This window comes from Choloepus didactylus, chromosome 5, assembly GCF_015220235.1.
Source record: "Choloepus didactylus isolate mChoDid1 chromosome 5, mChoDid1.pri, whole genome shotgun sequence".
NCBI lineage: Eukaryota > Metazoa > Chordata > Mammalia > Pilosa > Megalonychidae > Choloepus > Choloepus didactylus.
The window spans coordinates 63,299,307-63,324,413 of NC_051311.1; the positions used below are offsets into that span (position 1 = coordinate 63,299,307).

General features: G+C 35.8%; 1 protein-coding gene and 1 non-coding gene across 4 annotated transcripts in view; one reads left to right on the top strand and one right to left on the bottom strand.

The window, feature by feature from the left end:
* Positions 1–25,107, top strand: part of TNPO3 (transportin 3) — a 114,978-nt gene that overhangs the window by 22,946 nt on the left and 66,925 nt on the right. For all 3 annotated transcript variants that reach the window (XM_037836191.1, XM_037836189.1, XM_037836190.1), the window contains 3 exons: positions 6,166–6,366; positions 7,309–7,382; positions 16,448–16,604. In XM_037836191.1, coding sequence (XP_037692119.1) covers positions 6,166–6,366; positions 7,309–7,382; positions 16,448–16,604 — 432 coding nt within the window. The remainder of the gene's footprint in view (positions 1–6,165; positions 6,367–7,308; positions 7,383–16,447; positions 16,605–25,107) is intronic.
* Positions 4,880–4,986, bottom strand: LOC119535636. Its single transcript, XR_005217249.1, has one exon. It is a non-coding gene; the product is annotated as a U6 spliceosomal RNA (small nuclear RNA).

Consider the following 25,107-nt stretch of genomic DNA (forward strand, 5'->3'; position numbering starts at 1 on the left):
AAAATCACACAAAATACATAACTTTTATACATTTTAAAGCTTAGTGATTTGTTATACGCAGACATCCTTATAGCCACAATCCAAGTCAAGAAATAGCCATCCCAGAAACCTTTCTTGTGCTCTATTTAACCCCTTTCTTGTGCTCTATTTGTCCCCACCAAAAGTAATCACTGTCCTTTTACCATGTCCCCTTCATTGTGTTTCTTTATAGTTTTATCACCCACATGGCGATTCCTAGACCTTTTAGTTAAGTCTTGCTGCCTTTTTTTTTTTTTTTAAATAGGTCTTTTGAGTGTCTTTTAATTGGCAGGTTCTATTTCTGTAAATAATTTATCTGTCAAGGAATCTAGGCCATTTGACCTGTAGAGTTTCCCACAGTGTGAATTTTGCTGATTGCAGTCATGATGTAGTTCTGCTTTCCCATGTATTTCCTGCAGATTCAGGAGGCACTGAATATCTGGTTGTCTGTTCCAATCATCTATTGCTGTGAGTTACCCCAGAACTTAGTGATTAAAACAAAAACCATTTTATTCTGTCTCATAATTGTGTAGGTCGGGAATTTGAGCAGAGCTTGGTGGATGATTTTTCTGTTCCATGAAGCATCCAGTTAGTGATTGGGCTGGTCTGGAGGTTCTAAGAAGCCTTCATTCACGTGCCTTACACTCTGGTGGGAATGGCTAGAAGATGGAACTCAGCTGGGCCCCTCTCCCTTTCTCTGTAGTCTTAGGGCCACTCCACATTGTCTTTCCAGCAGAATAGCCTGAGTGCTTACATGGTAGTTGACTTTCCTCAGAGATCAACCTAGAAGCTTCAAAGTTTCTTCTTACGTAACCTTAGAAGTCTCAGAATGCCGCTTCTGTCATATCCCATCAATTAAGCATGTTACTAAGGCTAAGCCAGATTTCAGGGGAAGAAAATTGGGTTCTACCCCTCAGTGAATGAATAGCAATGAATTTGCAGCTATCTTTAATCTACCACATTCTCTTTTGGTGATGTAATCAACTTCTGTTGCTCAGTATCTAGATCCAATAATTGTGGGTTGCAAAATGGTGATATTCTAAACTATCACTTCTTTTTCATTTAATTTTTGGAAGACTTCTATAAAAAGAGCCTTCTCTACTATTTGGTTACCCAGTGGTACAGTTTAAATAGGAAAATCAGGATAAATATTTGATTCCTACTTTTATTTATTGACTTGTAAGATAATACATGTCCTATCGTAATGATCACCATGTGTTTATGGTGACTAGTTGCTTTTTTTCTCTTTTTATCTTTATGAAATCCCATGGATTTAAACATGTGATAATTTCAATCCATTGCTAAAGCTCAAATTGTTCTCTCTTTGGCCAGCCCAAACTTTTTTTTTTAAGTTAAATTCAGTTTTATTGAGATAAATTCACATTCAGTACAACCATCCATGGTGCATAGTCAACTGTTCACAGTACCATCATATAGTTATGCATTCATCACCCCAGTCTATTTTTGAACATTTTCCTTACACCAGAAAGAATCACAATAAGAATAAAAAATAAACATAAAAAAGAACACCCAAATCACCCCCCCATCCCACCCTATTTTTTATTTAGTTTTTGTCCCCATTTTTCCACTCATCTCTCCATACACTGGACAAAGGGAGTGCAATGCACAAGGTTTTCACAATCACACCATCACCCCCTGCAAGCTACATTGTTACACAGTCATCTTCCAGAGTCAAGGCCACTGGGTTGGAGCTCAACAGTTTCAGGTATTCACTTCTAGCTATTCCAATACATTAAAACCTAAAAAGTATTATCTATATAGTGCATAAGAATGTCCACCAGAGTGACCCCTCGACTCCATTTGAAATCTCTCAGCCACTGAAGCTTTATTTTGTTTCATTTCTCATCACCCTTTTGGTCAAGAAGATGTTCTCAATCCCATGATGCCGTGTCCAGATTCATCCCCATGAGTCATATCCTGCGTTGCCAGGGAGACATCCCTGGGAGTCAGGTCCCACGCGTAGGGGTGAGGGCAGCGAGATCACCTGCCGAGATGGCTTAGAGAGTGAGGGCCACATCTGAGCAACAAAGAGGTACTCAGGGAGAGACTCTTAGGCACAATTATAAGCAGGTTTAGGCTCTTCTTTGCAGTAACAAGGTTCATAAGCAGCCCAAACTTTTGATACGACTCTATAGTTTCTTTGCTGTCTGACATGACAAGATGTATCATAGACTTATATTGTGTGTTTCCTGCTTCAGACCTGTAATCAGCCATTTCTCTAAGGTGCTCTGGTTTCTTTTAGTGGGAGATCAAACCTAAAAGAGCATGAAGTGGGAAAATAAAAAGCATGAAGTGGGTACCAGGGATGACCATTGTTATTAGGTTTGACATCATATATAGGGTTTTCAGTAGGTAGAGCTAGGAAATTTTATTTATTTATTTATGCATGTATATATATATAGGTAGGTAGGTATATAAATAGTATATATTTAAAGATACAATACCTCATGAATTCATATAAATACTTCTAATTTAATTCAATTCTACAAGGTTTTAAACTTAAGCCCTTCATTTTATTTCTTCCATACTGAGAATACAAGTTGTCAAGGACACAAAGGATGATAAGAATTAGAATATCCTATAATTATATACTCATTTGCTTATCCCATATTAGCAAGCGACAGCTTCAGACTAACAGTACTAACACTGCCACCCCTGATATGCATTCTGGAAGCAGTTAAATTTATTTTTGCATATGCTCTTCCCTTTTCCCTCCATTCTTTAATATTTATACTATATCTGTACTGTCAGACCATGTAACCATTTTATACCCTCACTCTGCCTTTTTATCCTCTGTTTACTCTTGTTTTTGTAACTATGTGTTTAAACTTTACCACCAATCTTTTGTTGTTACTTCACACTAATCCTTTTGGTGCCTGAAGCTAACTATTTTTGGCAAATTCTATAGGAAGGGCTTATGGGAACAATAATCTCGGAATTCTTACATCTAACAGTTTGTGGCTCTTATACTTGAAAGTCAGTTTGAATGAATATAAAATCTTTGTCACATTTTTTAGAGTATGTTCATTGTGTTACTCTACTTTCTTCTGCCTTGAAGTACTCAGTTCAAAGTAGATGGCAATCTAACTTTCTTTCACTTAATAAATTACTAGCTTTTCAAAATCTAGATGTCCAAATGATTTTATTCTTTTTCTTGAAGTATATTAATTTTACTAGACTATTTCTCAAGGTTAATATTTTCAGGTACATGATATGCTCTTTCAATGTGTATTTTTCTTTTTTTCTTCAGATATAAGGAACAGTTTCTTGAATTACAGTTTTAGAAATTATTCTGTTCTTTGATTTTCTTTTTCAGGGGAACTCCTTTTATCTATATGTTAGAACTTCTTTGCCTATCTTCAACATTTGTCATTTTTCTCTATACTCTTTTTATCATTCTTCATTTCTTTTTTGATTTTTTAAAACAACTTCTTTTCACCTTTTTCTCTTAAGATATTATCTGATGTGATTAGTAACTTTTGTGACATTCCTCCTAGTTTAATCTTCATCTCTGAAATGTGGTTTCTTTAATTTCTAATTCTTTTATCTAATTTCTGAATTTTTCCAATTCTGTTTTTCCATATCCTATATTGTTTTCTTAATGTTTTTTTATCCTGTTTTGAAATAGTAGGTTAGTTGGTTTTTTGGGGTTTTTTTTTCCTTCTTTTTCTGTTTTTCTGGACTACTTCCCTTGTAGGGGTATTGTTCTGCTCATTATTCTCCTTTTTCTTTATAACTGTGTGTGGTATTTGACCTCAGTTGTCTTCTGTTGCTTATTTGTGAAATTAGTTTTTCTGAACTTTTAGAAGGAAGCTAGTATTTCCAACTTCATAGAGCCTCCTTTTCTGTTGTTTACAAATATAATTGTTTGCTGAGATTTCCTGCCTTTGTTCCCCTTTCCTGTTCTTCCTTTGTGTAGGACAACTTACTTGTCCTTATATAGGACACCTGTACTTGTCCTATATAATTTTGATTTTGTTCATAGCACTTTCATCTCAATTTGGGATCATGTCCTGGTTATTCTGTTTCAAGAGTTTATAGAAGCTAGACCATTCCCCATCCCTTTTTAGACCTTATGTGGTCCTCTTCAACTCACCTACCATTGTATTGGGCAAAACATCTTCCATTTTCAGCTGCTGTGCTCAGATTGACTCCTTATGCTTCCCAGTACATACCTGTTGGCTTTTTTGGTGGTTTTTTTGCAGATAACCTGTTCCCCTCTACCTCCGTTTTCACTGAAGCTGATACTTCACAGATTCTTGTAGATGTTCCTAGTTTGTCCCCATCTTGCTTGTGTTTTGGGATTCCTGGAGATAACTTTGTCACATAGTTTTGTTTAAATATTGTCCATTATTTTTTTGGTTTCGCTTTCTAATTGCTCTGTTTTTATTGAGGTTGTTTGTGGCGATTCCAAAATGTCATGGACTCCTTTTGCTCTTGTTTTTTAAAATAACAGTTTGAGCAAAGTAAAGATATTTTGATAGTATATTAAGTTGTAGATGCACTGTATTTACTGATTAGATAATGAAAAACTAAAAACTATTTGGAAGTTTTTTTACTTGAGAGAGGAAAATTGATGTTACATTAATTCATTAAAACATTTATTGAGTGGTACATGAATTCACTAAACATTTATTGAGTATTTTTTTAAATTATGTACAAATGTTTATTTACAAATTTATATATTCATACATATGTGTATTAAAAAGTAATGCAAAATCATAATGGATAATTTAGGGAATTAAAAAAGTACAAAGGAAAAAATCATTTGTAATTGTACCTCTGAGAGAAAACTCTTCTTAATATATCAGTGGATTTCCTCCTGATACATGAATGTATGAAAAATATGGAGCGCTTCACGCATTTGCATGTCATTCTTGCACAGGGGCCATGCTAATCTTCTCTGTATTGTTCCAATTTTAGTATATGTACTGCTGAAGCAAGCACATATTTATTTTTGAAATACTGTGCTAGAGGTAGAAAGAACAAAAAAATTAATAAAAATATACCATATCTGGAAGAAAATTAATGCTTTGTGCTTACTTTCCCCCAACCTGTTATTGGTCTAAAAACAGTTTTATGTCAGTAAACCTGTAATTGATAAATTCAGGGTTTCTGTTTTCAGTTTGTTTTTGGAACTTATATAGGTTATTGACTCTTCCTCCAGTTTCTATATCTTGACTTGCTGCTTATCTGTCTTTGGAATATCTTGAGGAATAATTGTGTATTACTTGTGAAGTACAAATTCTTTTTAAGAATTTAACTAGGTATAACTGTATGGCCTCTCTTCACAGCTGACTCTGCTACTGAATTGAGATTGAGGTTGCCAGTCCATTTTAGCCTTCCAGGCAGTTTGTTGTAGAACTGGATTAGAACTTTTCATTCTTTAGTCATCTACCATGTACTGCAGAATTTTGTTCCCAAAGCTACCTTTCACATTAGGACTTTCTTTTAAAACCTGACTAGCTGTTAGAGACTAAATTCTATGCTTTTGTTCTTTTTATTATTTCCATAAATAAGTTTATTTTCTCCTGTGAAAATAAAATGATTTTGGTGATATGTATAGCACTCTGCCAACTATAAATACATTCAAACATAATTAAAATATGTGAAATATTCACTTAGGGCAAGATAGTTTTTCTGAGACCAATGTGAAATATATTCTCCTACTAATAGATACAGTAAAATAGCTTCCAGACTCAATTCAAAGAGTGAGTAAAACTTATTTATTTCAGATGGAAAAAGAGAAGAACCATCCGTCCTGTAGATTAGGGTTGGAAGTTATACAATGGAATTTTACTAGTGTTAACTTTTGGGTCATTTTCTTTATGCCCTTTCTCCTACACAATTATTAATTCAAACCAGCAAGATTAGATCTATCAAATCAATTGATATCCCTCACACCTTCCTAAAATGAATCAGAGAGATTTTAGGTAGTAGTTTTTTTTGACAGGTAGCTATGTCGTTTGAGGTAATGGCTGAATTGGTAGATAATATTTAGCTCGTTATAGTTTTCTTTTATTATGCTTTGGTCTAAATATGTTTATACATATGTTGAAGTTTGTATGGCATTGAAATTATTTAGAAAAGTAGTGTTTAAGACTTCTTTGTCTGATCTGCTTTCAGGTTCATGCATGGGAGATTTCAGACCAGTTGTTACAGATCCGGCAAGATGTGGAATCATGCTATTTTGCTGCACAGACCATGAAAATGAAGATTCAGACCTCATTTTATGAGCTCCCCACAGACTCTCATGCTTCTTTGCGGGACTCATTGCTAACCCATATCCAGAACTTGAAAGACTTGTCACCTGTCATTGTAACGCAGGTAAATCCTCTATGCTTATTAGGGAAATTTGTGAGACCCTTTGGATTTATCTATATTTTGATTGATATTGCTAGGCATATGAGGTAATGCTAACTTTATTACAGTCTCATTACTGTAATTTTATAGGTGGATAAAAAGTGAAAATTTAAATCTTTTTTACTCTCTTAGTGTTCATTTGGTTTCAAACTGAATAAAATACCAAAAAGGGTATTTCTGAGGCACACATCTGCCTGCTTTTGTGAAAATTGATGATAAAAATACTGTATTATGCTTGGTGAGAGGTCAATGTTGTTGCCTTTTCTCTGAATCCTTTCTGTGCTGACTGGCTAGTAAGTCTCATGAATCACACAGAGCAGCTAGAGCATCTGGCCTTTCCCCCTTAGACAGGGAGGTAAATTAGAAAGGATATCACTGGTGTAGATATGCCCTTGAAAAGGAAGCTTTTGCCTAAGGCTTCAAGATGAGAACTGGAAAGGGAAGGGAAATGGCAATCCATTACTTGATGAGTGAGTTACAGGTCTGATCTTGTCAGTAGCTTTGGCCTTTTGGCAGATTGTAACCTATCTGTTTGTGAAGTTTGTGGTATTACCCAAATAAAAGTAAGTATCAGTATATTCTGAGGGAATTCTTCAGTTTATTCTTTCTGACTACATTTGTTTTTTTTTTTGTTTTTTTTTTTTTTTAATTTTTAAAACTTAACTTTTAAATCCCAGAAATTGGTGACTAGGCCAGGAGAGTTTACATGATATGTATATAGGTGTGTGTGTGTGTGTGTGTGTGTGTGTGTGTGTGTGTGTGTGTGTGTAGGAGGGGAGATATCAGTCTTCGTTGTCATTTCGTTTGGAAGAAATTCAGTTTCTTTGCTTTCTACTTAATATTGATGGTAACTTTAAATGTTCATCTGCTGTGTTCCTTTATTTAATCTCTCTTCTTTTTATTCAGCTGGCTTTAGCAATAGCAGACCTTGCCCTACAGATGCCTTCCTGGAAGGGGTGTGTACAAACATTGGTGGAAAAGTAAGTAACTTAAATTGATTGTACATATACTAGCATTTGGAATTACCATTAACCTACATGTAGAAATTTATTAGTAATAGCTAGATGTTTGGACTGTTTCTCTGAACTCTTAACATAGACTTACATCTTATAACCTTTGTTAAATTAAAAGAAAGTCATTTAAAATTTAAATACAACAGAAATATATTATGTGGGACTTAAACAACCTTTGTAATATCCACCACCCCACCCACACTCCTCAGAATTAACTGCAGCAGTATCTTTCATTGCTTTTTGGGTCAGTCCTACTAACTGGTGTATCAACAAGTTTGTAAAAATATTGTGAGAATATTTTAAATTGTATTAAATTGAAGCTTGTTATAAATATATGTTCTTGGTAATTGGGGTTGGTTTCATGTCTGTCAGAGGAAATTATTTTTGGATACATGAAACTGCTACTTTGAATAAAGCATTTCCTCATTAGTTCTGGCAAATAATCTTGACATCTACTTGCATTGTGGTATTTGGTTAGGAAATTAAGTTTGAAAAAGCAGATGTCTTTTTTTTTAATAGTGGTAACATGTAATACAGAATTTCCCATTTTAACCATTTTTAAGTATACTTCCATGGTATTAAATTGACAATGTTGTACCACTGTCACCATCATCCATTACCAGAACTTTTACATGACCCAGAATAGAAACTCTGCATTTATTAGACAAAAACTCCATATTCCCTCCTGCTCACAGTCCCTTATAACCTCTAATCTACTTCCTGTCTTTGAATTTGCTTATTGTGGATACTTCATATAAGTGGGATTATACAGTATTTTTCCTCCTTCTGTGTGTGATTATTTTATGCAACAAATGATTTCGACATTCATCTTTATTGTATATGTATCAGAACTTCATTCCTTTTTTTTTTTTTTGGAAAAAAAACTATTCATTCAACAGTGTTTATAATTATCTAACAGATTGAACTTTGGTCCTTTTGTCACTGTCTGAAAAAATTATATTTTATGCAATAATTGTCCAGTAATTAATAAGCAAGTACCAATAAAACAATATATGCAACTATTAATCATAACACAAATGTAATGTTTTATTTTCTTGAGTCATTCTTCTGTTTTAAAATAATAATCAAGAAAGGAAAATAAATTTCAATTTTAAAGACACTATTCAAAGTCAGTAAAATATTCCACAGATCAACTAAAATCTTCACTTGCCAACAGTAAAACTGCACCTTGTAGTTCATTCTCTATTTCACAGTTTCAATTTTATATACAAGTAAACACTCCAAAAGGTCACACAAAATGTTAGAATTGAAGTAACTCAGGTTCCCGTTTTTTTTTAATTATTTACGATCACTGTGTTATCCTAGTTTATTTTGAATATACTTTTTAAAGGCAGAAACGTAGTACAGGGAGGTGAACTACAGTGGAAATGAGCTGGCAGGATTCCAAACTATTATGGACTTTTCTTATTGTTTTTTATTCCCCCAGAGACATTTTTTTGTGTGTGTGAACTTTAACATATATACATAACAGTGATAACTTTCAAAGTACGATTTAACAAGTATTTAGAGAGCAAATTTCAAAGAATGTCATGGGTCACTGTTCCACAACTTCAGCTACTTCCATTATTGTAAAATATAACAAACATACAGAAAGGTGTTAACTCTATGTACAGCTCAACAAATAGTTATATAGGTAATTTCAAAAATTGTTATGGGTCACAGTTCCACAGTCTCAGTCCCTTCCCTATTGGGCAATACAAGGTATTGACAGAAAGGTGAACACCTTCAAGGCCCAATTCAACGAGCAGCTAAGGAGCAAAACCCAAAGGATGTTATAGCTTTCAGTTCCACCATGTCATTTACCTCCTTCTAGCTATTCCAACACCCCAGCGTCTAAAAATATATATATATATTTATATAAACTTCTCGTATTCATAGAGCTTTGTTAAATCTTATCTGGTTGCTACTCCTTCCTCTCACTTAATTTTTTCTCCATCTTTAGGGGAGTCTAGGCAGTGAGCACCCTAATTTGTTCATATTGAAAGGGGGTGTCGACAGTATGAGGAAGGGGGCTGTATCTGATTGTTAATGTTAAAGAGGCTGTTGCCTCTGGGTTTTAGGACTTGTCTGGCATAGGAACACTGGTGGATTTAAGTTTCTGAAGGATAAAATCTAGTAAATGACTCTTTTATGGAATCTCAGGTAGGGACCTACATATTTGGGGACTACTTTTGTTAAGGGCATGGCATGCTTTGGCCATTTTGGATGTCTAGCTGGAGCTTGCATAAGAGAAACCTCCAAGATAGCCTCTCAACTCTATTTGGAATCTCTCAACCACTGTGACCTCAGCTTGTTACTTCTCTTTTTTCCCCCTTTTGGTCAAATAGACATTTTCAATCCCTCGCTGCCAGAACCAGGCTCATTCCTGGGAGTCATATCCCACCTTGCAGAGAGATTCATTCCCCTGGGAGTCATGTCCCTCATGGGGTGGGAGGTTAATGAATCTTTTTGCCAAGTTGGGCTTAGAGAGAGAAAGGCAGCATATGAGCGACAAAAGAGGTTCCCTGGAAGTGCCTCTTAGGCATAATTATAGGAGAGCTCAGCCTCCCATTTACAACCCTAAATTTCACAAGAGCAAGCCTCGAGTCAAGGACTTGATTTATTAAGTAGTGGTGTTCTAGTTTGCTAATGCTGCCGGAATGCGAAATATCAGAGATGGATTGGCTTTTATAAAAGGGGGTTTATTTGTTTACACAGTTACAGTCTTAAGGCCATAAAGTGTCCAAGGTAATACATCAGCAATCGGGTACCTTCACTAGAGGATGGCCAGTGGTGTCCAGAAAACCTCTGTTAGCTGGGAAGGCACATGGCTGGTGTCTGCTCCAAAGTTCTGGTTTCAAAATGGCTTTCTCCCAGGATGTTCCTCTCTAGGCTGCAGTTCTTCAAAAATGTCACTCTTAGTTGCTCTTGGGGTATTTGTCCTCTCTTAGCTTCTCCAGAGCAAGAGTCTGCTTTCAACGGCCGTCTTCAAACTGTCTCTCATCTGCAGCTCCTATGCTTTCTTCAAAGTGTCTCTCTTGGCTGTAACTCCTCTTCAAAATGTCACTCTCAGCTGCACTGAGTTCCTTCTGTTTGTCAGCTCATTTATATGGCTCCACTGATCAAGGCCCACCCTGAATGGGTGGGGCCACGCCTCCATGGAAGTTATCTCATCAGTGTTATCACCTACAATTGGGTGGGGTGCATTTCCATGACAACAACCTAATACAAACGTTCCAACTTAATCCCCACTAATATGTCTGCCCCACAAGATTGTGTCAAAGAATATGGCTTTTTCTGGGGTACATAATACATTCAAACCAGCACACGTGGGTTCCTAATTTCATTTAATGTATGTTCTATCCCAAGATGAATGGTCAGTTTCTTACATTATCTTACTTGGTTGTACAATCATCATCAATTTTGACTTTAAACTATTACCATAACATAATACATCCAGGAGCTCTTATCAGCTGCTAATTATTCATCCCTCGTATTAGTGTAGTGTTGGTAAGATATTCCTATTAAATATAGTCTTTAATATGTAATGGATAGTTTTTCCATACCACTCTATTGTTAACCCTCTATACCAGTGTCATACCTTATAAGTGTATCATGCTAACACTTATTTAGAATTGTGGTGCTATTCTGTGGGTTACATGCCTTTAAACAATCATTTACGAACATGGTCGCCTTTAGTATATCACTGATACTTATAATCCCATTAACAAACATAGTCACACCTGACCATTCCCATACCATTAAGTTCATCGTCATTATCATATCTGTACATATTAGATTATCATTTCCCCTTCACTAGCTTAGCTATCTCTAGGTCTGTTGAATTCTACATTACAAGAAACTTGTTTTACATTTTTCATGGAGTTCACAATAGTGGCAACATACAATATCTCTCCTTTTGTGTCTGGCTTATTTCACTCAGCATTGTGTCTTTAAGGTTCATCCACGTTGTCATATGTTTCACAACCTCATTCCTTCTTACTGTTGCATAGTATTCCATTGTGTGTATATATATCACATTTCGTTTATCCAGTCCTCTGTTGAAGGACATTGGGATTTTTTTCCATCTCTTTGCAATTGTGAACAATGCCTCTATGAATACCGGTGTGCAAATATCTGTTCATGTCGCTGTTTTCAGATCTTCTGGGTATATACCGAGAAGTGAAATTGCTAGATTGTAGGGTAACTCAATATCTCGTTTTTTGAGGAACTGCCAAACTGTCTTCCAGAGTGGCTATACCATTACACAGTCCAACCAAGAATGAATAAAAGTTTCAATTTCTCCACATCCTCTCCAGCATTTGTAGTTTCCTGTTTGTTTAATGGCTACCATTCTTATTGGTGTGAGATGACATCTCATTGTGGTCTTGATTTGCATCTCTCTAATAGCTAATGAAGATGAACATTTTTTCAGATGTTTTTTAGCCATTTGTATCTCCTCTTCGGAGAAATGTCTTTTCGTATCTTTTGCCCATTTTATAATTGGCCTATTTGTACTATTGTTGTTGGGTTGTAGGATTTCTTTATATATACGAGGTATCAGTCTCTTATCAAATACTTGGTTTCCAAATATTTTCTCCCATTGAGTTGCCTGCTTTGACAAATTCCTTTGAGGTATAGAAGCTTTTGATTTTGAGGAATTCCCAATGATCTTTTGTTACTTATGCTTTGGGGATAAGGTCTAAGAAGTGACTTCCTAATACTAGGTCTTGAAGATGTTTCCCTACATTATTTTCTAGGAGTTTTATGGTACTGTCTCTTCTACTGAGATCTTTGATCCACTTTGAGTTAATTTTTGTATGAGGTGGGAGGTAGGGGTCCTCTTTCATTCTTTTGGATCTGGATATCCAGTTCTCCCAGCCCCGTTTGTTGAAGAGACTGTTCTGTCCCAGTTCAGTGGATTTGGGGGCCTTATCAAAAATCAGTCGACCATAGATCTGGGGGTCTGTTTCTGAATTCTCAATTCAGTTCCACTGATTAATATGTCTGTCTTTGTGCCAATACCATGCTGTTTTGGCTACTGTGGCATTGTAGTAGGCTTCAGTGTCAGGAAGTGTAAATCCTCCCACTTTGTTTTTCTTTTTTAGAATGTTTTTAGCAATTTGAGGCCACTTTCTCTTCCAAATAAATTTGATAACTAGCTTTTCCAAGCCTGTGAAGTAGGTTGTTAGAATTTTGATTGGAATTGCATTGAATCTGTAGATTAGTTTGGATAGAATTTAGGTCCTTTTTTATTTCTTTTAGTAAAATTTTATAATTTTCTGTGCAGAGGTTTTTTATGTCCTTGGTTAAGTTTATTCTTAGGTACTTGATTTTTTTAGTTGCTATTGTGAAAGGAATTTTGTTTTTATTGCCTCTTCAGTTTGTTCATTACTAGTGTGTAGGAACATTACTGACTTCTGTGTATTAATCTTATATCCCGCCACTTCGCTGAATTTGTTTATTAGCTCAAGGAGCTGTATCTTCGATTTTTCAGGGTTTTCTAAATATAAGATCATATCATCTGCAAATAATGACAGTTTTATTCTTCCTTTCTAATTTGGATACCTTTTATATCTTTGTCTTGGCGAATTGCTCTGGCTAGAATTTCTAGCACAATGTTGAATAATAGTGGTGACATTATTGTGTTGTTCCTGATCTTAGAGGGAAGGCTTTCAGTCTCTCACCATTGTGAACTATGCTGGCTGTGGGTTTTTCATATATGCCCTTTATCATATTGAGGACGTTTCTTTTGGTTCCTAACTTTTGAAGTGTTTTTATCAAAAAAAGGTTGCTAAATTTTGTCTAATGCTTTTTCCGCATCTATTGAGATAATCATTTGATTTTTCCCTTTTGATTTGTTAATGTGTTGTATTACATTGATTGATTTTCTTATGTTGAACCACCCTTGCATGCCTGGGATGAATGCCACATGTTCATGGTGTATAATTCTTTTAATATGTCTTTGGGTTTGATTTGCAAGTATTTTGTATCTGTATTCATTCGGGAGATTGGCCTGTAGTTTTCCTTTCTTATAGCATCTTTATTTGGTTTTGGTATTGGAGTGGTGTTGGCTTCATAAAATGAGTTAGGTAGTGTTCCATTCCCATCAATTTTTTGAAAGAGTTTAAGTAGGAATGATTTCAGTTATTTTTGGAAAGTTTGGTAGAATTACCTTTTGAAGCCATCTGGCCCTGGGCTTTTATTTGTAGGCTTTTTGATGACTGATTGGATCTCTTTGCTTGTGATTTGTTTGTTGAAGTTTTCTCTTTCTTCTCTGGTCAGTCTAGGTTGTACATGTGTTTCCAGAAAATTATCCATTTCCTCTAAATTGTCTAGTTTGTTGGCGTACAGTTGTTCATAGTATACTGTTATGATTTTTAAAATTTCTTTGGGATCTACCGTAATGCACCCCGTCATTTATTATTTTGTTTATTTGGATCTTTTCTTTTTTTGACTTTGTCAGTCTAGCTAAGGGTTTGTCAATCTTGTTGATCTTCCCAAAGAACCAACTTTTGGTTTTATTTGTTCTATTGTTTTTTTGATCTCCGTGTCATTTATTTCTGCTTTAATCCTTGTTATTTCTTTTATTCTACTTGCTTTAGGATTAGTTTGCTGATCATTTTCTAGCTTCTTCAGTTGTTCCATTAGTTCTTTGATTTTAGCTCTTTTCTTTTTTAGTGTAGGCATTTAGAGCTATAAATTTCCCCCTCAGCACCACCTGTGCTGCATCCCATAGGTTTTGATATGTCATGTTCTCATTTTCATTCATCTCTAGATGTTTGGCAGTTTCTCTTGCACTTGCTTCTTTGAGACACTGATTGTTTAGGAGTATGTTGTTTAACCTCCAGATATTTGTGAATGTTCTGGTTCTTTGACAGTTATTGACTTCTAGTTGCGTTCCATTGTAGTCAGAGGATGTGCTTTGGGTAATTTCAGTCTTTTTAAATTTATTGAAGCTTGTTTTATGCCCCAGCATATGATCTATCCTGGAGAAAGTTCCATGAGCACCAGAGAAGAATGTGTATCCTCATAATTTGGGAAGTAATGCTGTATATATGTCTGTTAAATCTAATTCATTTATCAAATTGTTTAACTTCTCAGTTTCCTTATTGGTCCTCTGTCTGGTTGGTCTATTTATAGGAGACAGTGGTGTACTGAAGTGCCCCACAATTATTGTGGAAGCATCTGTTGGTTCCTTCAGTTTTGCCAGTGTTTGTCTCATGTACTTTGGAGCACCTTGATTGGGTGCATAAACATTTATGATTGTTATTCTTGTTTAATTGTCTCTTTTATTAATATATAGTGTCCTTTGTTTCTTATGACATCCTTGCATTTAAAGTCTATTTTATCTGAAATTAGTATTGCTACCCCTGCTTTCTTTTGGCTGAAGCTTGCATGGAATATTTTTTTCTATCCTTTCATTTTCAGTTTCTTTGTGTCACTGGGTCTAAGATGAGTCTCCTGTAAATAGCATATTAATGATTCATGTTTTTTAATCCATTCTACCAATCTATGTCTTTTAATTGGGGGGTTTAATCCATTCACATTCAGTGTTATTACTGTGAAGGCAGTTCTTGAATTAGCCATCTTTTCCTTTGGTTTTTATTTGTCAGATCTATTGTTTCCCTGGGATTGGGTTGGAGGGGGCTCCTGGCACTTCTGTGCAGCAGCCTTGGCTCTAGGCAGTGCACGCCTCAAGCTTTCGTAGAGGAAGAGTGGAAACAAGCCGGCCAAATCCTGAAATCCCTCAAGGAAGCTCTCAGTCATGGGGCTTTGAAGGGTTATCTCCTAGCCAACTGCAAAGTGGTTGTGCGGGGTGTGGAAACCTGCCCTCTCCCACACTTGTCTCCCTGCTCCAACCACCAGTCCCAACCTGCCGCCTCCTACACTTATCTCCCTGCTCCAACCACCAGTCCCTGGCACGGGAGCTCTTGGCCACGGGTCTGCAAAGCATTGAATCACCCAAGCCTGCTGCTGAGGAGGGTTCCCAGGCCCTGGAAGGCTGCTCCTCTCCCCACTCTCAGCCAGTTCCAACCGCCTTTTCCCTGGTGATGTTCTGGGCTGAACATTCACCAGTCTTACATGCAGTCTTTTGGTTTCTCCAAGTAGACACTCACTATGGGTGTAGAAGTCCCTGCCCAGCCAGTGGAACCCCAAAGCTGCTGTTCTGGGGTGCTTTCTGTCCTTCATGTAGTATTTTTCACAGAGAATTTTGCTCTGTCTCCTAATCTGCCGTCTTCCTGGAATTCCCTTCATTCCTTTTTATGTCTTGAGTATGTGTATTCTATATTTTGTTTATCCATCTGTTGCTGGACACTTGGGCTATTTCTACCTTTTGGCTATTGTGAATAATGCTGCTATGAGCATTAGTGTACCAAAGTCTGTCCGAGTCCCTGCTTTTAATTCTTTGAGGTATACACTTGGAAGTGGAGTTGCTGTATCATAGCGTAATTCTATTTTAACTTTTTGAAAAACCTCCAATAAATAAATTAAATAATGTATGAATAAGTAAGTGCATGTATGTTTTAATGCACATATACCTATATATTTCTTCACCCAGATGTAATATATTTCGTATACTTTTTTCACTTAATGTGTCCTGGACATCTTTTCATGTTATGCCATATAGATATCTCATGCGTTATAATGGCTGCTCATATTCCATTGTATGGCTGTCTGTAATCTTTTTTTTCATATCTAATTTTGGAGGACATTTGTGTTTTTACTATTATAAAAAAGTACTGCAATGAACAGCTTTGTATCCTTATCTTTATATATATATATGAGAGTTGTTTCTTAAAGGTAAATTGCTGGAATTGGAATTGCTGGGTCAAAGGTTATATATGAAGGTGAAATTTTTGATGGGAACATCTTTCCAGATACCTTGCCAAAAGAATGCATCTTATTTTTTCTCCCCCTCAGCATTTAGTTGGTGGTGGTTATTCTGATGGCTTTTGTTATCTTGGGTGATTTTTGTACTTTCCGACTCTTAATAACTTCTCATGTATCTTTCTCCTTTTCCCTTCCAGATATAGCAATGATGTAACTTCTCTGCCTTTTCTACTGGAGATCCTTACAGTGTTACCTGAAGAAGTACATAGTCGTTCCTTACGAATTGGAGCTAACCGGCGTACAGAAATCATAGAAGATTTGGCCTTCTACTCTAGTACAGTGGTATCTCTGTTGGTGAGTAGGTTTGAATACTGAGTTGTTCCCTAAAGGGTAGAAAGCCATGGTAGCTATCTTGTAATCTGATTGCTTTGGTGTGAAATAGTTTTCTTTGCAAAATTTGGCAATGATACTTTGGTATTTATGTAACACTTTACAAAATATTTTCAGAAGCTATACTTCTTGAGCTCCTAAATAATGCTGTGGGTGTGATATTATCTTCATGTTACAAATGAGAAATAGTTTTAGAGTTTCACAACTGCTAATTCAGAATTTGAACTCGGACCTTCTGATTATATATCTTCTACCATACCATGCTACAAACTGTTGACTCTTGATGAAGGGCCATGCTAAAGGAAGTATTATAAACTTATTTTACTAAGGAAAGGATTCCCTCTTAAGGATGAATTGATATTTTGTTAGGGAGGTGAACTTAGAAAATATAGACAAGCAAATTACATTCAAACCATCTGGAGATCCTACTTTTAACCCTGTAATATCCTCTATAAACATATATACAGATTTCTTTTTTTAATGAAAATGAGATTATACTCTCTCTCCCTTTCTACATTCTGTTTTTTTTCCCGGTTATTTAGCTCAGTCAGTTTTTTATATTATGTAATATCCAGACCATATTAAGATTTCCCAAGTTAGTCTCAAAATATCCTTTACAGAGTTTTTCCAAACCAATATCCAGTCTAGGACCATGCCTTGAATCAGGTTATCATGTCTCTTAATCTAGCATAATCCCCCTTCCTCTCCCTTTTTAAAAAATGACAGTGACTTATTAAAGAGATTGAGTCAGTTGTTTTATAAGGTACTCCACCTTCTGGATTTTCTGTTTGCTTCCTCTTTGTTTCATTTTGATTGTTTTTCTATTCTCTGCATTTCCTCCAATTAAAAGTTATATCTAAAGCAGCCCCTCTCAGTAGGGACTCCTTATGAGAATGAAGCCTTAATGCCCTAAGACATCAGTTGTATATAGTGAGTTCTTCCCTATGTGTTAATATAGGTACTAGCTATATACCATTCTTAGGATGATTGAGAAGTTAGTCACTTGAATTACTTTCTACATGGCTTAATTCTTTCCCAAAATTTCAGTTGAAAAAGGCTGAAAGGCCTGATGAATTCAAGTTAAACATTTTGACTAGAGTAAATCATAGGCACTTGAAGGTGCATCTCATTAGAAGATATATGCTTTCAGGTTCACCTTCCCATTAGTGATACTGAGTGATCATTGGATTAGGATGATAGCCTGATCCTTCCATTTATAAAGTTTGTTTTCCCCCCTTGTAATAGAATATATTTTGTGCAGTGATAGTTTTAGTTTACAAATGTCTGGTTCCTTATCAAGCTTTTGCCTAATGATTCTAAATTTCAGTTGATAATCCTTACTTTAATCAATAATTTCATTTTAGTTTGCGAAATGATGTTTTTCTATTTCTGTCATTCCTTCTACATCTGTATATTGCTTGGCATTCTTCTTAGTTCCTACTAGAAATGTAGAGTAAGTCTTTATTCTTTTTGGTTTAATTACCTGTTTTCCAAATAAGGATTCATTTTAAAGCTGCCTCAAATGTTATATTTTTCTGGTTTTCTCTTTTTGAAGTTTTGTTGACTGGTGGATTTTCTTTAATTCAGTTTCCACTAAAATCATTCTTTTGACCCTCAAAATATCATAACTTTGGCCACTGAGGGCATTTGTTTGTTTCTCAACACAAGAAGATAACTGACACTCATCTTGTTACCTCCCTGCTCCAGATCTGGAATCCTTGGTACCTTAGTGGGGAGTGTTACTTTTCTCAGTCTGGGTCCCATCAGGAGAGAGGAATTTTAATAGGAAACATTTAATATAAAGAATAATTAACTATAGCAGGGGATTATAGTAATGAGGGATTGGCTAGTCAGAAGAAAAGAGAATTATAAACAATATAGAAATAACAGGTACAAGGAGCAGTCACTAACTTTAGGCTAAGATAGAGTTCCCAAGGAAGGGTCCATACCCCTACTCAGGGCTGACATCCAGACCCTATTGTCTCTTGGAACATGGTGGGAGGGTAGGGGTGGATGTCCAGGTTGCACATGATAAATCCAGTCTGACATTCCTATTTCCCTAAACCTTTGTGTTCCCTCCTGTACATCATGCCAGAGGAAGTCTGGCATCTCAACCTTATTAACTGTAGTCCAAATTTCAGTCACCATTAGAGCCACTTTGAACTATTTGAGCTAACACATTAAATCTAGAATCTCTAGGAAATGCACTCATATCAATTAATTTAGCTTAATCTAGTGTTGTACTCTCTATCCCTTGGTCTCACACCCTTAGAATCCATTCCCACATGTTCCCATGTTTCTTTAGATACATCTTAGCAAAGTTTTGTGATTCTCTTGGTATGTAAGTTATTTCCTCTGTGTGTACCTGTCCCCTGTAACATGCTGATATTTGACCATATTTATGGTTCTTTTGGCAACAGAAGGTACTTAAGAAGGGTTTTGAGAAGAATTGGCATCCTCTTTTAAGGCATCTCTCCCAGGTGACGTTATCACAGAGGGCAGGCTAGCACTGGTAAGGGGACTAAGTGACTTGGGGGTTCAAGATCATCCAACTAGATGTCCCCATTCTAAGTTACAGAAATCTCATTCTTTACCAATCAATTTCTTAACACATGAGAAACTTAGCAAGACTGTGAATTCAACTGTCACCTGTAATTCAGCAAGCTACAGTTACATTTTGTGTTTAATATCAGCCCTGTGACTACAAGAAATAAGAGCTTCTTTTACAGCTGTCATTGAGAAGTTCGGTGATTCTCAGACTGCGACTTGAGCAGAGAGTTAATGGACCTGAGCCTGTCATTTTCTTTTTATAAGCACTCAAATGAATGCAAAAGAATTCAATCCACAGCATAATCCTTAAAGTTATTTTACTGTTACATCAGTCAGGTGCAGCAGCCACTTGTGCTTCTAAGGCTCATGCTTCAGTTGGCACTTCATCACAATCAGCCACCAGTGATAGGTAGATTTTGATGCAATCTAAAAATATTTCCCCTGTGGTGCTTAATAAGGTCTATGATTCTGTCACATAACTCACATGTTATAAAACCCAGAGGATGAAATTTGTCCAAAATTGTCAAGAAAAATAGGTATTTGGTTGCAAAACCAGGTAACAAAGATCTCTTTACAACCTTATCGTTGAATTCTCTTCACACTTATCTTGAATGGTTCCATTCTATCCCCTTTCTTGTTAGTACTGTACTTTTGTGGTCTATCCATATGTACCCATTCCTAAACATTGTATTTAACTTTTGCATTTTTTTTTTCCTCTCCCCTCACCTTTGACTCCAGGTTCCAAGGTACTACAGTGTTTGGCATTTGTACCCCAAGCTTTAAATTATAATTTTATTCTGCTCAACAAGTCATTTTTAAGAAAATGGCCTTGCTCATAAATACAAAAACTGTTATATCCAGCAGATGGTATTCTAGTCAATACAAGAGAATTCTTTATAAAGTTAGATTTAACAAAAAATGCAGAACATCTGATAATTAGATTACCAGATGAAGGCTAAAAATCAGAAAAACTATACAGGAGATAAAGTATTAAATGATTAATATATTATTTTGCTTTGAGAAAGCCAGAAATGACTATATTCTAAGACATAAACAATAATGACAAAAGATGTGATTAATATACTGTATCTTTTTAAAGCCCAAACAGACTTTTCATCTTAGAGAGGACAGTTGTGACTTTCACATTCTTTGTCCAGAATAGGACCTCAATTTAAGTTATTGTTTGAATAGAGTTCATAATCTAAAGTCATTTTTTTCTCCATAGGATATTTTTATTTCAGTAGATAGGTTACAAAATGGCAAATGACTAAGTAATTTATAAAGATTTTGTAGGACGGTAAATGCTAATTTACCCAATAACTGTCACTGATATCAATAAACTTCTATATCTGAACCTAAAAGTTACTACAGTACTGAAATCATAACTAACATGATTCTTCCATATGGTCAGACTTCATTTACTATACAATACTGTCATAAAATCCAAAGAAGAAACCTTACTGAGTCCTTTCAGAGCTTGCATAATTTTCCAAATGATATTCCTCTAGTTTCAAAACCTGTTCTTTTCTTCAGTCTTTTTTAGTTGTTTGGCTTTTGCAATTTTCTTGACATTTTTGTTCTTCTCCTTTTACCTGGCCTCAATCATCTTGGCCAGTTTCCAAGACAATATAGTACTTGCTAGTTACAATGGATTAAGAGCCTAAAAATCACTGTCATAAGGAAGCCATATGGGTTCTTCCCAAGCCTTTATATCAGGCATCTTTGTAGTGGTCTTAGGAAAACTTATGTTTGAGTCATGATCTCTTACTTTGACCTGGGGTTATTAGAGAGCCAATCACAATTTCAGATCACCTTTGGTTGTCTTCTTCTTTAGTTCTACCACACACTCCTGAGAGAAAGTTTAAATTCATCATTCCAGAAGCAGGAAGCTATCTTGCAACTTTTGAGGGCTCTCTTTAAGAGAGAGATTTTAATACAAGCCTATCTCATTTTATTGTGCTTCACAGATACTGTGTTTTTTTTACAAATTAAAGGTTTGTGGCAACCCTGTGTCGATAAAGTCTATTGGTACCATTTTTCCAACAACATGTGCTCACTTCATGTCTCTGTGTCACATTTTGGTGATTCTTGCAATATTTGAAACTTTCTTTATTATATCTTTTACAGTGATCTGTGATCACTGATCTTTGATGTTACTGTTGTAATTTTGGGGGGTGCCAAGAACCATGCCCATATAAAATGGCATATTTAATCAATAAATGATGTATGTGTTCTGACTGTTCTGCCCATCAGCCATTTCCCTGTCTCTCTCTCTCCTTGGACCTCCTTATTCCCTGAGATGCAACAATATTGAAATTAGGCCAATTAATAACCCAACAGTGTCCTCTAAGTGTTCAAGTGGAAGGAAGAGTTGCATGTCTCTCACTTTAATCAAAATCTAGAAATGATTAAGCTTAGTGAGGAAGACATGTTGAAGGCTTAGATAGGCCAGAAGCTAGGCTTCTTGTGCCAAATAGTTAGCCAAGTTCTTGAAGGAAATGAAAAGTGCTATTCCAGTGAACACATGAATGATAAGAAAGTGAAACAGCCTTATTGCTGATAAGGAGAAAGTTTTTAGTAGTCTGGATAAGAGATCAAACCAGCCATAACATTCCCTTAAGCCAAAGCCTAATCCAGAACAAGGCCCTAACTCTTCAATTCTTTGAAGGCTGAGAGAGATGAAGAAGCTGCAGAAGAAAAGTTTGAAGCTAGCAGAAGTTTGTTCATGAGGTTTAAGGAAAGAAGCTGTCTTCATAACATAAGAATGCAGGGTGAATCGGCAAGTACTGATGTAGAAGCTGTAGCAAGTTACCCAGATCTAGCTAAGATAATGGATGAAGGTTAATACACTAAAAAACAGAGTTTCAGTGTAGTTAAAACAGCCTTCTATTGGAAGAAGATGCCATCTAGAATTTTCATAGCTAGAGATGTCAGTGCCTGGCTTCAAAGGACAGCCTCTCTTGTTAGGGGCTAATGCAGCTGGTGACCTGAAGTTGAAGCCAGTGCTCATTTACCATTCTGAAGATCCTAGGCCCCTTAAGAATTATGCTAAACTACTCTGCCTGTGCTCTATAAATGGAACATCAAAGCCTAAATGTTTACAATATGGTTTTTGTTTTTTGTTTTTTTTTGTAACTTAATACTATTCTTTGTATTATTTTTGTAATAGGAAAAAAAAATTTTTAAGTTTCTGACTTTAATACATTGATGATTCAAAAACATTTTTTATTAGAGAAATTGTGGGTTTATAGAACAAGCATGCATAAAATACAGGATTCCCACATACGACCTTATTATTAACAAGTTGCACTGTTGTCATACATTTGTTACAGTTGATGAAAGCACAATTTTATAAATGTACTATTAACTAGAGTTCACTGTTTATGCTGTGCAAATCCATGGATTTTTTAAAACTTTTTACTCTAGTAACATATATACAACCTAACATTTTCCTTTTTAACCACAAATACATAATTCAGTGTTGTTAATTACATTCACAGTGTTGTGCTACCATCACCACTATCCATTACCAAAACTTTCATCCCAAATAGAAACTCTGTACATTTTAAGCCCTAATTGTCTATTCCTTACATTTTTTTATTAAATTCAGTTTTATTGAAATACATTCACACACCATACAATCATCCATAGTACACAGTCCACTGTCCACAGCATAACATAGTTATGTGTTCATCACCACAATCTATCTCTGAACATTTTCCTTACATCAGAAAGAACTAGAACAAGAATATAAAAAATAAAAGTGAAAAAAGAACACCCAAATCATCCCCCCATCCCACCCCATTTGTCCTTTAGTTTTTATCCCCATTTTTTTACTCATCCATACACTAGATAAAGGGGGTGTGATCCACAAAGTCTTCACAATCACACTGTCACCCCTTGTAATCTACATTATTATATAATTGTCTTCAGGGGTCCAGACTGCTGGGTTGGAGTTTGGTAGTTTCAGGTATTTACTTCTAGCTATTCCAATACATTAAAACCTAAGAGGTGTTATCTATATAGTGCATAAGAATGTCCACCAGAGTGACCTCTCGACTCCATTTGAAATCTCTCAGCCACTGAAGATTTATTTCGTTTCATTTCGCATCCCCCTTTTGGTCAAGAAGATACTCTCAGTCCCACGATCCCGGGTCCACATTCATCCCCGGGAGTCATATTCTGCATTGCCAGGGAGATTTACACCCCTGGGAGTCGGGTCCCACGTAGAGGGGAGGGCAGCGAGTTCACCTGTTGAGATGGCTCAGTTAGAGAGAGAGAGGGCCACATCTGAGCAACAAAGAGGTACTCAGGGGGAGACTCTTAGGCACCATTATATGCAAGTTTAGACTCTCCTTTGTGTTAATGAGCTTCATAAGGGCAAGTCCCATGCTCGAGGGCTCAGCACATCAAACTGCCAGTCCCAATGTTTGTGACAACATCAACACCAGTCCAGGTGAGGATATCCAACACATCCGCACCTTCCCCCAGATCCTCGGGGCTGGGGAGGGGGAGGCTGTAAATATATTTTTTATTATCTGAATGTATGGTCTTTAACTGAGTATTTTTTTAAAGGGATTACAGGCTTTATTTTCCATAGATAATATAATTTTATGACACAGCAGTGCTTCAAATATTATTATTTTTGGCATTACCATTTTCAAAGAGGTAGAAAAATGCTATACAATATATATAAATATTTAAATTGTACTCAAAGGAACCACAGTTTTTTCCATTAAATGAGCAACATCATACATGTTGGATATTGATATAAAAACTAAATACATTACTTTTCTATATCACATTTTACATACATTAAGTATAATAGATTCCTATAGAGCCAAACTCAGTATATACAGTACATTTTTTTGGTTTACTGAATATTTTAGGCCCATTGTTGAGACCTACTACTGAGAAATTATTACTGCTCATTGACAGTGCACCTAGTCACCCAAGAATTCTGATGAAATATTACAGTGAGATTAATGTTGTTTTCATGCCATCTAACCCGTGGATCAAGTAGTCATTTTGACTTTGAAGTCTTATTATTTAGGAAATAGCTGCCATGATTAGTGATTCCTCTGAAGGATCTGGGCAAAGTAAATTGAAAACCTACTGGAAAGGATTTACCGTTATAGATGACATAAGAACATTCGTGATTCATGGGAGGAGATCAAAATATCAGCATTAACAGGAGTTTGGAAAAAGTTGATCCCATCCCTCATGGATGACTTTGAGGGGCTCAAGACTTCATTGGAAGAAGTAACTTTAGAGATGGTCAGTATAGCAAGAGAACTAGAATTAAAAGTGGAGTCTGAAGATGTGACTGAATTGCTGTAATCTCATGCTAGAACTTGAACGGATGAGGAATTGCTTCTTAGAGATGAACTAGGAAAGTGGTTTCTTGAAATGGAATCTATTCCTGGTGAAGATGTTTTGATCATTGTTGAAATTACAAAAAAGGATTTAGACTATTACATAAACTTAGTTGGTAAAGCAGCAGCAGAATTTGAGAGGATTGACTTCAATTTTGAAAGAAGTTCTACTGTGTGTAAAATGCTATTAAACAGCATTACATACTACAGAGAAATCTTTCCTGAAAGAAAGAGTCAATCTATATAGCAAACTGCATTATGAAATTGCCACAGTCACCCCAACCCTTAGCAACCATATTGTGATTGGTCAGCAGCCATCAACATCGAAGCAACACCCTCCATCAGCAAAAAGATCACAGCTCCCTGAAGGCTCAGATGATGGTTAGCTTTTTTAAGCAATATAGTATTTTTAAATTAAGATATATACATTGTTTTTTCAGACATAATGCTATTGCACACTTAATGGACTACAGTATAATGTGAACATAACTTTTATATTCATTGGAAAATCAAAAGATTTATTGAGATATTCACTATATTGC